This window comes from Stegodyphus dumicola, chromosome 2 (genome assembly GCF_044657685.1).
Source record: "Stegodyphus dumicola isolate Sdum_Otavi_A_Nest chromosome 2, ASM4465768v1".
Lineage (NCBI taxonomy): Eukaryota > Metazoa > Arthropoda > Arachnida > Araneae > Eresidae > Stegodyphus > Stegodyphus dumicola.
In genome coordinates, this window is record NC_140769.1 from 242,281,396 (window position 1) to 242,299,050 (window position 17,655).

The 17,655-nt window shown below is 32.6% G+C and overlaps 2 protein-coding genes across 2 annotated transcripts in view; one reads left to right on the plus strand and one right to left on the minus strand.

Moving 5' to 3' along the window:
* The window catches only part of LOC118188562 (uncharacterized), a 46,983-nt gene extending 42,851 nt beyond the window's left edge, over nucleotides 1-4,132 (plus strand). The window contains exon 10 of the mRNA XM_035359018.2: nucleotides 3,776-4,132. Coding sequence (XP_035214909.1) covers nucleotides 3,776-3,898 — 123 coding nt within the window. The 3' untranslated portion in view covers nucleotides 3,899-4,132. The remainder of the gene's footprint in view (nucleotides 1-3,775) is intronic.
* A 67-nt stretch (nucleotides 4,133-4,199) lies between these two features.
* LOC118188561 (uncharacterized) overlaps nucleotides 4,200-17,655 on the minus strand; it is a 43,357-nt gene continuing 29,901 nt past the window's right edge. Inside the window, exons 5-7 of the mRNA XM_035359017.2 lie at nucleotides 15,791-15,988; nucleotides 15,499-15,635; nucleotides 4,200-10,757 (exon numbers count right to left, since the gene is read on the minus strand). Coding sequence (XP_035214908.2) covers nucleotides 8,954-10,757; nucleotides 15,499-15,635; nucleotides 15,791-15,988 — 2,139 coding nt within the window. The 3' untranslated portion in view covers nucleotides 4,200-8,953. The remainder of the gene's footprint in view (nucleotides 10,758-15,498; nucleotides 15,636-15,790; nucleotides 15,989-17,655) is intronic.

The window sequence follows — 17,655 nt, forward strand, 5'->3', positions numbered from 1 at the left end:
GTTTAAAAAAAAGACCCAAGAATTTATGTCAAAACAGCTATCACATTTCTGAGCATTAAAAGCTAAGTTTTGTTGTTTCTGAATAATTCATTGTATAACAAAGTAAACAATTTAGAATATTTTTATAGCTTTATCAAAAGAATACCTTAATGCATTAGTATACATTTTATCATGAGTGCATAGTAATGAAGACAACAGTGAGAATGTTGAATGGGTAAGACAACTGCAATTTTTAGGATTTCATCCCTTTGCTAGTAAAAAAGAGGAGACTAAAAAATGCACGGGTTCCATGTAAGAGAAATGATTTTCCTGTACTGCTTAGATTAGCTCCTTTATTTACATTTGACAGAGTGAAGTTATATTCTTAAAAATAAGTATGTTTCATATTATTTTACATCAGAATAACAATAGGAATAAAATTAATTATTTTAGATATTTAGCTTGTTCATGATTTTAAAAAATTATTTCAAATTTTAATATTGATTTGTGGAAGTTGCATAGAATCCCAGGATTCTACAGAACACAGTTTGAATAGTACTGAGCTAGACTATTATGATACATATTGTTGGTTATATGTATCTGTGTACTGGTTCTTTTCCATTCTACTGAAATCTTCATATAATATTTTGTAAACTCTTGTCCCATTTATAATACCTATCATTATTCTCTCTTGACATAGGATTTCTAGAATTATCATTTTCATATTTTGGTATTTATGCATTAATAACAAAAATATACCTTCATTTTTTTAAAAATTGATATCTTTATAACCTCATAACAGTATCAGGACATCTAATGCTCTTAACTGCTATGTAATCTTGTTTGAGTAGGTGTAACTGTGTCTATTTTAATGTTAATCTAATTATTCCAGATGCTCATTTTATGAAATTAAATGTTTGTGTTTGATGCATGTAAGTTAATCTCATTTGATTATATCAATTCCTACTATGGCTTCCAAATTCATACCAATTTCATTCACTACTGAGACAGCCATTGAAAAAGCTACTTTCATCAGTTGTAACTTCATATTTAAATGGTGCTACTAATTCATTATTTTTCTTTTTGAATCCAGTCAGTCATATTTTTGCTGAATCAAGATTAGCAGTACTAATTTTCTGTATATATTTTTACAAATATACGAGGGCTATCCAGAAAGTAGATTACGTTTTGGAATAAAAAAATAAACAAAGTATAGGAAACAAATTTTATTATATACAGATGAAAGCCACACTCAAATACTACTTTTCTACATAGTCACCATACAAATTAAGGCATTTATCGTAGCGATGTACGAGCTTGGAAATTCCTTCGTCGAAAAATTCGGCCGCCTGCGCCTTCAACCACTTCGTTACCTCTTCTTGCCTTCCATCTTGCACAAAACTTCTGGTAACCAAGCTATTCGCTGATGATTTCGTGCAACAAACTTCGCGAAATTTGTGGAAAACTCAAAGAAAGTTCCGTTATTGTGAAATTTCGATTTTCACGGACTTTAGCATCGACTTTTTCGAGAAGTTCGGCGGTCACTATGCTGGGTCTCCCACTTCGATCTTCGTCGTGAACATTGGTTCGGCCATTTTGAAATCTTATGACCCACTGACGCACTCCACCTTCAGTGATAATGTTGTCCCCATACACTTCACGAAGCTGCCGATAGATTTCTATCGGTTTACAGTTTTTTTGCAGTCAGAAACCTTATTACTGAGCGCACCTCGCAGCTTGCGGGATTTTCAATTAACGCAGACATTTCAAACCGTCACAGTATCTGAACGGAGCACAGTATCTCTCACTAGCACGGCTAGATGCAGACTGAGCTGCGCAACGCTCTGACCCCAAGATGGCCGCGCTAGCCCCGCCCCTAGCGGACACAGACGGAAACGTAATCTACTTCCTGGATGGCCCTCGTATACAGAAACTGCAATTCTTTCTGCTTGTAAATGTCAGTATAACAGATTGAGGTATCAGTATCTATTTCTTGACTATATGGTATTGCTGGCTAACTCGACTCATATTATATCATGGTTGTAAAAATTTGTTAATTTTTATTTTACTAGAGATACTAGATAAGAGCACCAACTTGTACATTACTGTAACCATGTATTTGATTTATGCTCATTCTTCTATGCATTTATAAATAATATTGCTTCAGTAAAAAAAAAAAAAAAAAAAAAAAAAAAAAAAAAAAAACCTATACTTTCACAAGACTATTTTTACTAAGTGATCCCTACGAAGGCTAACATTAGCTGACTATATATGAACCAAATAATCAGTTGAAATGTAATTTATTGTAATCATTTTGTATATATTCTTTTAGGTTGATTATACTGGCCATAAAAATTCCTGAATGCTCATATCTCTTGATATCTATAAACTTACACACTGAGGTGACAAAAGTCATGAAATAGCAAATATGCAAACTTATAGATGGCAGTAGTATCGTGTGAAAAATGTATAAATGGGCAGTGCTTTTATTAAAATTCAAGTTATTCATGTGAAAAAGTTTTTGATGTGATTACGGCCACACGACAGAAATTAACAGACTTTGAATGTGAAAAGGTAGTTGGAGCTAGATGCATGAGACATTCCATTTTGGAAATTGTAAGGAATTCAACATTCCAAGGTCCACAGTGTCAAGAATGTGCCGAGAATATCTAATTTCAGGCATAACCTCCCATTGTGGACAATGCAAGGGCTGACCACCTGCACTTAATGAACGAGATTGGTGACACATGCATAGAATTGTCAGTGTTTACAGACAAGCAACATTGCACAAAATATCCAGAAATCAATATGGGATTTATGATGGGCATGGCATGTCTGGTAGAACAGTGGGGCAAAATTTGGCTTTAATGAGCTATGGCAGCAGAAAACTTGAGTCAAGTGCCTTTATTAACAGAAGATCGGCTGCAGCGCCAGTCATGGGCTCGTGACCATATCAGTTGGACCCTAGACGACTGGAAAACCATGGCTTAAACAGATGAGTCACGTTTTCAAGATCTGATGATAGGATTTGAGTGTGGTGAAAACCCTACGAAGTTAAAAAAGCAATATCTGCAATTAAAACCAAGAGTTTCTACACACACACACACACAAAAAAAAAAAAAAAAAAAAAAAAAGGGCCCTATGCAAGCTGGTGCTGGCTCCATAATGGTGTGGGCTGTTTTTTCATGGCATGGCCTGGGTCTTCTGGTCCAACTGAACCAATCATTGACTGGAAATGGTTATGTTCAACTACTTGGAGACATCTTGCAGCCATTCATGGGCATCATGTACCCAAACAACAATGAAATTTTTATAGATGACATGTCACCGGGCCACAGCTGTTCGTTGATTGGTTTGAAGAACATTTTGGACAGTTCCAGCAAATGATTTGGCCCAACATGAATTCCATCGAACATTTATAGGACATATTGAGAAGTCAGTTCATGCACAAAAATCCTGTACCAACAACACATTTGCAATTATGGATGTTTATAGAGGCAACATGGCTTGTTATTTCTGTAGGGGATCTCTAACAACTAGTTGAGTCCATGTCGAGTTGCTGCATTTCCTCGGTTAAAAGGAAGTCCTTAACGATATTAGGAGGAATCCTATGATTTTTGTCACATCAGTGTAATATATGATAATTCTTTAATAAACTAAGATTCACCCACTCCATTTCATCCTCAGAGATGAAATAAATTCATTTCAATTTTGCTGGTGTCACTGACACACATACACAGTACTTTGATTGGAAAAATAAGGAATGCAAATCTTAACACATTATTTTTTTTCAAAGGTTTTGGAGGAAGAGAGGCAAAAACAACTAACAACTTTGTCGTCAGCTTTACAGTCAGCATTGCAGCATCTAAATAGTGCAATCAATGATGATTCAAAATTGAAAGGTGGAGACATATCTTGATATGATATCTTCAAAAACTCATAGTTTAAGAATCATAGGAAACTGCACAAAATTTGAAATTTTTTATGTGTTCATTCAATTTATATTTGTTCAGAAAAGATTACATATGAGACTAACATCATATATATATATATATATGTAGTATCATTTTGAGGTGTGAATTGTGGCTGTGTATTTTATCACAGGAATTGTAAATAGTGAAATTATTACTTCAAAATATATGTTTTGATGTTATTTTTCTTTTAATGAATCTCACTCTTTATAATGTTTAAAGTATTGAAAATAATCAAAATACAATAGAAACAGTTGTATAAAAATAATTTATTATATACAAAATTCATACTATCAAAATACTGCACTATTTCAGTTGAAAACAAAATTTTGACACATTATTATTTTACAAGCTTTGAAATCAATAAATGTTAAACATTAACCTTTTTTAACCCTCTGAGCGACAAGGGTTTTTAGATTTGCCATGAAGACCTGTGTTTATATAATTACTTATTTTAGCCTCTATTTTCATAAACTTGCATTCATTAAGATTACATTTACATTTACATTATTAAAGAAAGCAAAATATCTGAAGCTATAAGCTAATATGTATCAAGTGACAAAAAATCTCATGACCGAATAAAGCCGGTCATGCCGCTCAGAGGGTTAAGCAGTTATATCGAAATTTTATTCATAGAATTTTAATTTTTCTTTCATAAGGCCAGAACTTTAATAAATATGAATACAAATATACTCCACAAAGTACTGCATACAGTGATATAAAAGACAATGGCATTTTGAATAATGGTGAGTCTACTGAGAAGTGATAAGAATTGGTGGGCATGTGTGCGGGTAAAAAATGCTAATTAAAGTTACTTGATTGTGAAGTTTAGAGAGAAACATCATGGTTTGGATTTGCCTTCTTGATTTTCATGAATCAAGTTAAAAATATAAAATATCTCAATATTTTTAAATAATCCTGCTCTGTACATATTGTGGCAGTAATTTAAATAAGCCCATTCTTTTTTTCAATATGAATTGTATTTTTATGCGCAAAGCACATACTGTACAGAGCAACTTTAATGGCATGGGTCTTAAAGTGCTGAACTGGCTTGCTTTCAAAGCTCAGACCTCAATTCTATAAAGCTCTTGGTGGTAGTGTGACTTATAGCTCTCACTTGTGTGACAGTAATATCAAAACAAGTCCATGAATTTTATTGTGGCCTTTTTAAAAGTGACAGTACGACTCTGCCTATTCTCTCTTCCTATTTTGAAGAAGAATCTTGGCTGGGGGATGGGGTCCAGTAGTCTCCTGTACTTCTTCCTACATCACCAAACCACTCAAGAGGACTTACAGCTCACCGTGTATTTTAAGTGTGATTGTGCTGTAAAGTCTCTATACATTTACAAATATCCAAGCATTCTATTGGATTTGAACCGTGGCTCAATGATATGGCAGCCAGCAGTGCTGACTACTATTGCTGATTAGGGTGATATAAAGCGCCTGGAATTGGCATGTGGAAAAGCTGGCCATCCCATATTGCCAAACAATCAATGAGAAAACTGGCAGTGCTGTTTTTAAAATAAAATTTCAACTGCAGCAGTCTAAAATTTTAAAATATAGTCTAGATGGAGTGACAACTCTCATCACGGGAACCGACTTTTTATAGGCAAACTATTTCAAGGTACATAGATATTTTTCTTTACATGGTATATAACATTAGTTGCATTATGAAATATAAGCAACTGAATGTTTTGGAGATAAAATGTTTTCCCTTTTAAAGAGTAGATTGATATGTATTACATTAACCAGTAAAATCTTAGTACAAATTCAAACTAAATTACATTACAATATGAAACCTGTAATATTTATGATGCATTTCCAGAAATGTGCAAATACACATACCAGGGTGTACTGCTACATAAAATTTCTAATTACTTCAAGTTCTAGAAAATAATGAAAACCTCTGTTTTAAGTGACTCTTTATATATGGAATAATAATAATTTTTCATAAACCTCCATGAAAGAGAAGCAGGCATCTTTACACTTTAGAACAGTATGGTAAGTTTTATTATGTGTATTCAATGGTTATTGCATTCTTTATTGTAGTAACACTTTGCAAACTTTTTAATTGGGCTCTTAAATTGAATGTATGAGGTGTTTCTAAATTATATTTAGTAAGACTCACTGCACATTACACGATAAACAAGATTTAAAAAAATTGTCCAAATCAGATTTTTTTTAACATATACAAATATAATACAATTTAGGATACAGAATAGAAGAAGCGCACTGAATCATATTTAGCATATATGACAATAAGATTATTATAAAAATTCACCTGCCGGTTTTGCACTTTAGTAATATTGAGTGCTAAAGTTTCAAAAAGCCCTCTGAAACTGAAAGACAAAGAACCTGTTAGAAACCAAGAACATTGTGGCAAAGAAATTTGGAATTTGTAGAAGTGCACTTAAGAAGCAGATTCTTCATCTCTGGATTTGGAGCACTTTTATTAGAAAGAGGCATAATAAGAAAGAGTGCAAATTCACATTTTTCAGGCTTTGCTCATAATGCATCTCTAATCACTGTGCTTATTATTAAAAAGATTTTTGCTCTAAAATCATCATCTTGATTTTTGCATCAAATGGCAACTGGTAAATGAAAAATGGTTTCTTTACAAGAATGCAAATGACATTACTATTTGTAGACCGGGCAAATCTCCAACATCCCCAGCAAAATTACATCCACAATTCTATTAAATGTACATTGGGTTTTTCAAGTTATGATACATTGGAAGCTTCTACCACCAAACCAAAGATTAAATGTGGACATGTACTTCTGCATCAGAGGAGAGGGTTGGAAATATTATTTGATGAAAGTCAACAGCTTATAGACAATAATGGAAAATATAATGTAGATTGAGAGCCAATAAAATATATTCTACAATGGAATTTGTTCATTGAGGAAAGCAAAATATTTTGCACATGTCCAGTATTTAATAAAAGGCAATTAACATGCAACAAATGTATACATTTCAAATCAAAACAGTTTCATTTATGACTCCTAAATCATCTTAAATAAGAAACTGTTGCAGTCTGGAATGATATCTTTTTAATAATAAGCACAGTGATTCAAATATGTTATTCTATTTTAAGAAAATCTAAAATAAGTGAAATGCTACTTTGTATAATTCTATAAAAGTATCCACAAGAACTACTTAGAAAATATACAAGGTATTTCTACACCTTATATATTTGCTGAAGTAGATCTACAAGATGTCGCATATAAATTTCTTAACAGTTGGTTTAAGGGGTTTCTTGAAGAATCCAGTTCAAGAAATGAATCAAATCTGTTAAAACTATGACAAGTTTGATCATGAGATATCAGTTAAAATAGATGAAATTAAAATAATAATGAAAAGATTAATTAAGAAATTATCTTAATTACCAAACATTAAAGATTTTTTTTAATTAAAGATCTTTTTAGTAGGCTTGAGATATGCAAAACTGATTCTGAAAGGTCTTTAAAATAATATACTAGAACAAATGCAAAGTTTCATCACGTCAGCATTGGCATGACAGTACTTTGTGAGTACCAAAATTTTTATTAATATAAGACAATTTTAAGTAAGATTATTTTTTTTTTCAAATTCTGAAGGCCTACTTTATTTAATATTTCTTAAACTGCAACTGCCAACTGAAACTCTAGGTTTTTTATATCAATTTACAAAATATGTACACACTCGCATATACACACACACACATATTTAGCATAGCTGCTGATTCTCCTAGGCACATCTGGCAGATAACCAAATCTTTTCACCAAAGAAAATATTTTTCAGCAATAAAATTTGCAGTTTTTTCATCAATAAAATTAAGTTATGAAAATAAAATTTGCAGTTTAAGTTTCATTATTGAATGAAGCCTGAATTGTTCAAATTTAATTCTCCCATCAGTAGTAATCTTTAGCATAACTTTTGTTAAACTTTATTTGATCTGAATCATCTTAATCTAATGTAGACAATTATAGAACTTTATATGAAAGTTCAACCAAATATTTAATTAATAAGTATTTATATTTAATTTTGTTTCAACAATATATAGCGGCATTATGTTCATTTCGAAATAGGAAGCATGAAAAATATGCTATGGGATTTGAACTCCAAATCTTCTGACTGCTACCAGAACATTCTTCCAATTATACCACAAAGGTACAGAGGATTTAGTCAGCAGATCCTCATGATGAGTCCACTATAATTTAGTTTGTGCCAATGTAGAGTGATTTTTAAAATTTTTTAGAGGCAGGAGACATAAAATATGTGTAATGCCTTTGACGGAATTCAAGCTGTAGGCCTCTAATTGCTAGCAGAATGTACTTTATTATGAAAGCACACAGTAAGGAGGAAGAAAGTATCGTACAAAATGGTATATTACTAAGTTTATCCACACAATAATACGCACATTAATTATTAATTATTTATTTTTACCATGTTTAAAAATACTTTGATAAAATGAAACTTTCTGCCCTGCTCAGAATTTTTTCAGTATAAAAGTGTAAGAAAATTACAAAATGAAATTAGCCAAAGAACATGAAAATTAGAATATATAATTAAAATATTTTATGTCAGAATTATAATATAAATAGTCAAATAACCTAAATCATGCAATATACAGCAAATCTAAATCAATTTTGATTTTTTCATGTTTCTAGGTTGGTGTCTATGATATACACATACCTGCATATGTTACCAGCAAAATGTAAAATTAAGCATTTTGTACCGTTATGAAGGTGGGATGAAATGCTTAGATTTTCACATATTTTCTAGATACTCTATAAAATGGCAAACTGGTAAAGTATAAAATAAGATGTGATCATTCATGATATATCAGATAATCAAGACTGTGCAACTTTGTTGTTACATATTAATTCTGCATAACACACAAAGCTTCTTCTCATCTCTGTAAAACTTTATTTTCTTACTTGTAAGTATTTTAATGCAAGCACATTGAAAAACATTTAATCTCTGGTAAAATATGTTTTTTTTTTTTTTTTTTTTTTTTTTTTTACCAAAAATCAGAATCATCTTTTTGTTGTTCTTGTTCACTGCCACAAGACAGATGCACTTCACTAAGTTCACTTAAAGATTCTGCACTTACTTGTTCCTGAACCGATTTTATATCAGTCTCAACTTTAGAATCTTCCTTAGTAGGCCTTGTAATACTTTCACTTTGTAGACTACTTATGATATCATTATTTTTTAATACTGATAAATCATTTTGTTTTGTATCGTTCTGTTGGTGCTTTACCATCTCGCTTCCTGGCTCACAAACAACATTTTTCAGACCTAAAATATCATTTTCTTTACTTACCAATATAGTAAAATCAGAATTTTCATTTTTGTCACTAGCTGAAATCACAGATGTTTGTATTGAGCTGGGGTTATTTAAAACTTCATTTTGATCAGAATATTTTTTTCCATTGCTGGACAAAACAAATGGTGTATGTGCTATTGTTTCTTGTAAAACTTTTTTATTGGGAAGAGAAATTTCTGAGTTTTTAAAAGTGGATATATTTGAAATATGTTCCGTATTATTGACCAAAATATTTGCTTCTTTAATTTGAGAGGAAGGATTTGAAACTGATGACTTTCTTTTCCATACTTCATCAAGATTGATCTTGGGTAGGTTTATTCTAATCTCAGGTTCATTGAAAAGCAAACCAGATGTAACAGAATTTTCTATTACTTTTTTATCTGTGGTTTTAGATATTACCTTCTCTTGTAAATTTGTATTTTCTCTTTCTTTTTGATCACTTGATGCAGTATGAACTACTGGTTCAATTTTATCTATTATTTTCTCTTGGGTTATAGAATATTCACTTCCTACTTTTGTTTGTTCAGATAACTGAAAGTTTTCAGCTGTTACTTTATGTCTGTGCTCATTATCAATAACCTGACCTGGATCTTTTACAGTAACTGCGGCTATGTCTTCTGAAGATACTTTAAGTTCAGAAATTCTCGAATTTTTACATATACCTTCATTAGGACTTATTTTCACTTCTGTATTTTGAGTTCCTGAAGCATCAGTGACAATGCTGCTATTATATTCTTGTGGGTTAGGCACATTTTCTAAAACAGTTTGTTTACTTTCATTCAGCAAAGTATGCATGAAATTTGTACCAAATCTACTAGAGTCTTGTGACTTATTTTCAGGTTGTAACTGGTATGCAAACGGATTTGGCGAAAAGCTTAATGAATGAGATTTTAATGCTGAGTTAGATACTGCTGATTCAATATTTAATTTTTTTAAGTTTTGATTATGAAGGGTATTATCAGATGAATGCATGCTGAAATCACTATTTTTTGAAGGCACATTTGATCCATAATTATCTGAAAGTAATGCTTTAGTTTCTGCACGAAATAGTGAAGATGAATTAGGCCCATTTTTAACCGTGCTATTAAAGCATTTTTTTGACATGTTAACTAATGAATCTAATCTATTATAACCGATGCTGTCTGATTTCAAGAAGCTAGTTGGCTTTGTCTTAAAATCAGATATACCTAATTTTAAAAGATGATGGTTTGCAGGTACAGCACTGAAAACATATGAACACTTATCCTGAAGAGCTCCTGTTTCCTGTTGAAGTTTATCAATCCTATCTTTGGTTTCTGCAATAAATTTTAATGAATATTCTCTGTACTTCTGTGGTGAATCTTTGAAAAAAGCACTTTTGGTTTTTGTACTTCCAGGCTGCATTTTAAAAACTTTTTCTGGTAAATTTGTTGGCTTGCTATTATTAGCTATCTGATAGTGAAGAATGTGGACTGTTCTATGCAAATCTTGTATATCACTTCTTTGTTCTTCAATTCTACATAAAGAAAATGCTAATTAGTATACATATATTTTCTTAACAGAAAGTAAACAGGGTCTGTACACATTTCCTTTAAAAGGAAAATTGAGAATTTTTTAAAGAATATTTAAAGACTACCAACACACACATATATATAATACACATATGTTGAGGATCTATCACCGACCAGAACTGAATAAATTAAAATAGCTGTCTATTCAACTGCCTTCAATATTATTTTAAAAATAAAATGGAAGCATACGGGATGCATGATTATGAAACACAATCCAAATTCTTCATGTAGTTAACATTAAATTAAGGATATAATTTCTTGCATGCTTATAATAGATATACATATTTTAAAGAAAATTTATATGGCCACATTAAAAACTGCTTTAAAAGTATTAATTAAAAAAGCAGTAATAAGGCTCTTTTAGCTTATTTATACTTGTTTCCTTTTCTTTAACTAATTGTATTGCTTTAATAAACAAATCAATATTACTGCTAGTCTTGGCATCACATGCTAAAATGCTGCTTGCCTGTTGTGCTAATTTGTTCATATGTTCAACATCTTTTTGAACTTTTTGAAGAAGAATTCCCTTTTGCTTTATTTAATCAATTTCATCCTCAATAGTTTCTTTTCATATTTGAATTTTCTGATGTAATTAAATTTTTTTGTTGTGTTATAAAACTGCATGTATTTAGAATGTGCAGCAGAAATTGATTTCTATAGCAATTTCAATATTGAGAATAACCCAAGAAAACAAAATGATATAACATACATTCAGATATTTAAGATGCATCTTTTAAATTGCCATCATTCAAAATCTTTAGTAACAGAGAAATTTCCTTTCATAGATCTCTATTCATGTTACATTATTTTGCAATTTTCCATACTTTTGAATGATGAAAATTACAATAATAAAGAAAAGATAAATGTGTCAAGAAAATGACATTTGGGACCAAAGTTTGATAGTTATTTCTTTTATTATTACAGTTATTTAAATGGCCTAGAGCCCTTTTGTTACCGAACTGCACCAAAGTGGCAACTGTACTTGGAGATCTTTGCAAACTGTCACCGAATGGCTGGCAGTCATAACCATGGTGACTTATAGTGCACCCATCACAAAAGCTTCGAAAAGGGTTGCTGTTCAGACACAGTCCATTAACACATAGCACTTACTGTTGTGTAAATAATTGAAACCATAATAATAAGAAGAATATTGTAGAAAATTTAATTAACTTCATTTTCACTGCTTTTCTGAAAATTTTCCCAATAATACGAGAAGCTTATCCCAAACACATCTATTCTGCATTAATGAAATATTGCTCAAAGGTAATTCACAGATTTTGCTTTATAGAATTTATCTTGCTTAAATTTCGGAATCAAGATATTAAAAAATTGAGACAAAATGTAAAGATATTTTAAAACAGACAGTAATAAAAATATATTTTAATGACATTTTTCTCAAAAATATAATTTTAATATACTCTTGTCATTAACACCACTATGTTAATTTTAAAAAAATCATCAGGGAACACAAATCATTGAATCAAAATTCTCATAGATAAAGTGATCTTAAAATCGGGAAAATGTTCATAAGTCACCAACTTGGTATGTATAACAAAAAAATTTGTATTGCAAAAGGAAGGGTTTTTTTTTTTTTTTTTTTTTTTTTTTTTTTTTTTTTTTTTGGTGTGTGTGTGTGTATATATGCAATAAAGGGAGCAAATTTAAACAGTAGCTTGAATGCCTGCCAAGAGTATGTGCTTTAAAAATAGGTCTGATGATTTAAAACTGGCACAATTCTTAGCACTTTTGCAAAAAGTTACAAATTCATAAAAAAAATTATTTTGCTCAAAAAATTTTAAAATTAGAGCAATTCTTATAAATATTGTGAAAGATTCACGAAAGTCAACAGATATACAATAATCGTGGGTTTCTAAATCTCACTAGAACTTCTTGTCTAACAGAAACATTGTATCAACAGCCAATCACCTCTGTTGACTTCCCCCTCCCCCTTTTAAAAATACATCAATGATTTCTTCTCCAAAGAAATGCTCTAGATCAGAGGTCGCCAACCAGTGGTCAACAGACCACTGGTGGTTGAGAAAAACTGTAGTCTGTACAAACCTTTTGATGGTCCGCAGAAAAATTGGGACATTATTTATATTTTTATGAAGATTCAGTTTAAAAAATGACAAGTAACAAAACCTATTATGGAATATGGATTACACTTTAAAAAAAAAAAATTAGTTACTACTTTTAGCAAATCTCCTTTTGACTTTTAGCTACTTTTGCAGGTGCATCTAGCAACATTTGAAAGTGAGAGTTGGCATCCATGGATATGCTGCTGTTATCAATAATAGCATGAACTGGAACTCTCTTTCCTTTTAATTACAAACATAGTCGTTAATAATGCAGTTTTTCTCTGTGCCAGTAGGCAATTTAATGGATTTTCATAAGAACCATCTGCATTCTTGATTATAATTGCATCACTGGAAGTTTCCATTTTTGTTTTGCCTAACTGTTGATCGATGGTGCCATTGCTGAGTAAGCAATGATTATTATGTTTACAATAATTAAAAATTGGCGGCATAACACTTTCAATTTATTGATATTGCTTTGTGTTTGCCGGTTTGTTCTTGCTTTTTGTGAAGTTCCTTTTCAGTGATATGGAAATGTGAAGCTTTCTGTAGAAAAATGTAAGATTTTTGTACTTATAATTTTTCAATGTGAACGAAATATGTGTATCAGTGAAATGTTATTGGTGTTTTAATTGTTACTCAAAGTCAGGAGCGTAGCCTGAATTTCCATAAAGGCATGCTGCTGAACACCAAATGTTTCGAAAATTATATATTATATATAATAATATACACTCACGTTTGTGAAAATTGCAACACCAAGAAGGAATCGTCATAATTGAATGCAATTTAATACACAGTTGAGTGGTAGTGGTACAAATAAATGATTAAATGTTCAAAGCAAACAAACAAGAACAAGAGATCAGAATCAGTATTTTGTGTGGCCACCACGTGCCGCAATAAGTGCTGCTACACGACGTGGCATGGAGTCAAACAAAGTTTGAATGTCTGACTGAGGAAGAGCATTCCATATCGTTTGTACGCGTACCCAAAGTTCGTCTGCAGACGCAACAGGACGAGGATCACGAGCAAGACACCGACCAATGACATCCCAAACATGTTCAATTGGCGACATATCCGGGGAACACGCAGGCCAAGGAAGAAGCTGTACCTGCTGCGCTGCAAAGAAGGATTTAACAATCCGAGCAGTATGAGGGCGGGCATTCTCCTGTTGAAATACAGCGCCTGGCAAGCTTTGAAGGAAGGGAACAGCTTCGGGCTGTAGAACTTCACGGATATACCGGTTGCTGTTCAGATTGCCCACAATTCGTAGCAATTGAGATCGTCTATGATATGCTATGGCGCCCCAGACCATAACTCGGTGTTCGTCCACTGTGGCGTTCGATAATGCACTCCGGAAGGTGGCGTTCACCGGCATAGCGTCTGACACGAATGTGGCCATCATGAGCGGGATTCGTCAGAAAACACGACATGCTGCCAATCAGCACGCCAGTCTCTATGCTGATTGGCCCATTGTAGCCGCAGGCGGCGATGGTCGTGCGTTAGGTGAATCCTGTATAAAGGAGTCCGTGCGCGCAGTCCACACTGCAGCAGACGTCTACGAATTGATGAAGCACACAATGAAACACCTGTAGCTATTGACCACAGTGCTGCCAATTGTCTAGAGGAAGCTGTACGGTCCGTCCGCGCCTTGCGGACCAGGTGTCTATCATCGCGAGCTGACGTCACATTTCAGGGTCCACTCCCGGATTTCCGAGTTGTCCGACACTCGTCCGTCCACTGCTTCCAAATGCGCATCACTGTGCTGCTGTTACGCTGCACACGAGAGTCTACTGCACGATACGACAATCCAGCTTCACGAAGGCCGATGATTCTCCCTCGTTCAAACTCTGTAAGTTGTTCAAATCTCGCTCTCTTTCGTCGACGAGGCATAAGTACAGATTGAGTTAACGTTTACCACTAGCAGATAACCACCGATAACCATACACGCCTCGCTACAGCCGTCTATTTATTCGGATCCATCAGCCGTTCAGAGGGCGCTGCTCAGCATACGCATGCGCTACGGATTTGCAATTCTAATCATTTGCATATCATGCGCTACTTTGCATTTCCTGAAAATTTCAGCTCACTCGCGTAAGTCCTTCATGGTGTTGCAATTTTCACAAACGTGAGTGTATTTATTATATATAAATTATATATAATTTTAAATTCATATTAGTAGTCCGCCAAATATAAAATTATATATGTAGTGGTCCCTAAAGTTTTAAGGGCTGACAATTGCTGCTCTAGATTGTTATGTTAGTGAAGCTGGAGTCCAGGCAGCAAACTTTCTGCATAAATATTTGGCTCATCATATTCTGATTTGTTTGTTTGGAGATGCTATGTTTCATCTCTTATGTGGTGACTATACCATCACATTCAAACTTACTTACATCTTGATAACCTGCCACTGTAGCAGCAGTAACTGATTTAACAACTTTGCCAGACACAAGTTGTTTTATATAGGCGCTATCAACCACCACGCTTTGCTGTGACTGTTTCCATACTTCTGTTATTAGCATATGCATGCCTATACCAGTTTTTATGTCTCTTCAGTGTATTTCCTTCCTATACAGCACTAATCTCAATAACATAAATCTAATTTTATTCTTACCTATTAATCACATCCTTGTATAATTCTCTTGAAATGTTTATTTCTTGCTCTAATTTCCTTTTTTCATTATTCCAGGCTAATTCTTCCATTTGTAATTTATCTTTAGTAAAATTTAATTCTCTCTGAGTTTGTTGCAACTAAAAGCAATTAAAAAAGATTATTATTAGAGAAAAATATTACATTCTCTCAAAGATTAATAAAATATGGATAAATTTTTTATATGATTTGATTAGTTTAAAAATAAAACTGTTATATTGAATGCATGGAGGTATAGGAGATATAGAAAATTTACCATAGGGTTTTGTGATTTTATTTTATCTTCCAGAATTCGTAAGGTTTCTATATATGTTTGCTTCTCCAATTCTGCATTTTTATGTACTTCTGCAAGTTCATGCTGTAAATATGAAATCTCTTTTGATTTTGCAGATAATTCTGCTTTTAAAATGTCATAATCAGACATGCCTTCAAACTTTTTCAAAAGATTCGTATTCTGGAATGAAAAAAAAACCTGAATAAATATCAGATAAGCATAGCATAATTATTTTTATCACCAAAATTTTAAAAAATCATTATTTTTACTTACTTAATATAATAAAATAAAAATGCAATTCTCGTACATAATTTAAAATTTATTGAAATAATAAAAATGGCATGAAAATTTGTGATAACATTTTTGTTGCAAATTTAGTCTCATTGGCAAAACAGCTTTAAAAAAAAAATGCAATTTTTTCTCAATAAAAATGATCAGAGAAACTACATATGCGAAGAATGGAATACTGTAAGGGCCCTTATTTTCGCGAAAATGAATATATCGGTGATTTCGCGAATTTTATATGAAAAGAGCCGAAAGTTGAAAAATTTCAGAAATACCTAAGTAAAGTTGAGAAATTTGAAAAATTCCAAAAGTACATCTTTTGCATAAAGCATTTTAAGATACTTCCTTTTGTCTGAAAAGTTCGCCCCCCCCCCCCAAGTTCCGCTGGATGCGCTGCTGATTAACTTTCAGGATTTGCAAGTTTTGTTCCGGCTGTTTGAGTTAGTTGCTATAGAGTGCTGAAAGTAGGAGAATGCATGAGTGAGACCTAAGTCAGGATTGCAGATGTTGAGAGAGCGTGACTACCTTGTCAAGTGAGGTGTGAAATAGTCGTTAAATACGTTGCGAGATTTCAGGTTAGAAATGCTGGAGAAAACATAAAATGTACGAAATTGGGGAAATAATTATATAAAAAGGAAATTTTTCTAATAATCATCAGAGTAACAATATATGGAATAAACCCAAATTTCATAACTTAATACAGTCTAGCAGTCCTGTAAGTTGAAGTTCGGAGTCCATGATAGCGTGATGGGGGTGGTGTAAACAGAATCATGTTTTCATTATAACAGTCGAAGATGATTCAGGAGAGCAAATATACAATAATTTTAGTAAGAGTTACAAAACAACAGACTAAATGCAGAACAAATACATATATACAAATTCAAGATGTCTATCCCAGAGCATACTTAGAATAAGCAGTCACATATCATGTGAGTGGAATCAGGCATTCTGATTCGCTTAGCATAAACTTGTCCAAAACTGATGAAAAGAGTAAAATAATTAAATAATTGGTTGCAATAGCGAAAAATCACTATTTTTCCCATGTTCTTCAATATGATAAATATAAGGAACATAAGAAATTTCAGTCCTAAAAATGCAGAAAGTCGTACAACAAGGCTGAACATAGAACTCAAGTTCTTTGGTCACGTTGGAGGTCACTCTCCCAGGTGCTGACTTTTAGAAGTGCTTCTTGAATATTGAAGAAACGCAGATTCTGGAGTAAAGTAAAAGAAAATAAGAGTAAAATCACTATGTACAGCTCAAAATTTCTGCTAACTTGGTATTAGGTGGGGAAATTTTCATTTCCACTAAGTATGTATGCTGCGAAAGGTCAAAGAAATCGATCATCGTTGAGAACTTCATAATGAAACATGTTGAAATGATTCATGAAGTTACACTCCTGCACATTTTTGAAGAATTTATCATTAAGTTTTCACAGATGTACCGCGATAGTATCGATTTTGAGGTACTCATGGAGGGTCTTGTTGCGGACACAATAGTGTGCATTTGTGATAATACGGAGTTTATTTTGAACGATTTGGAGTTTGTTTACATTTGAGTGT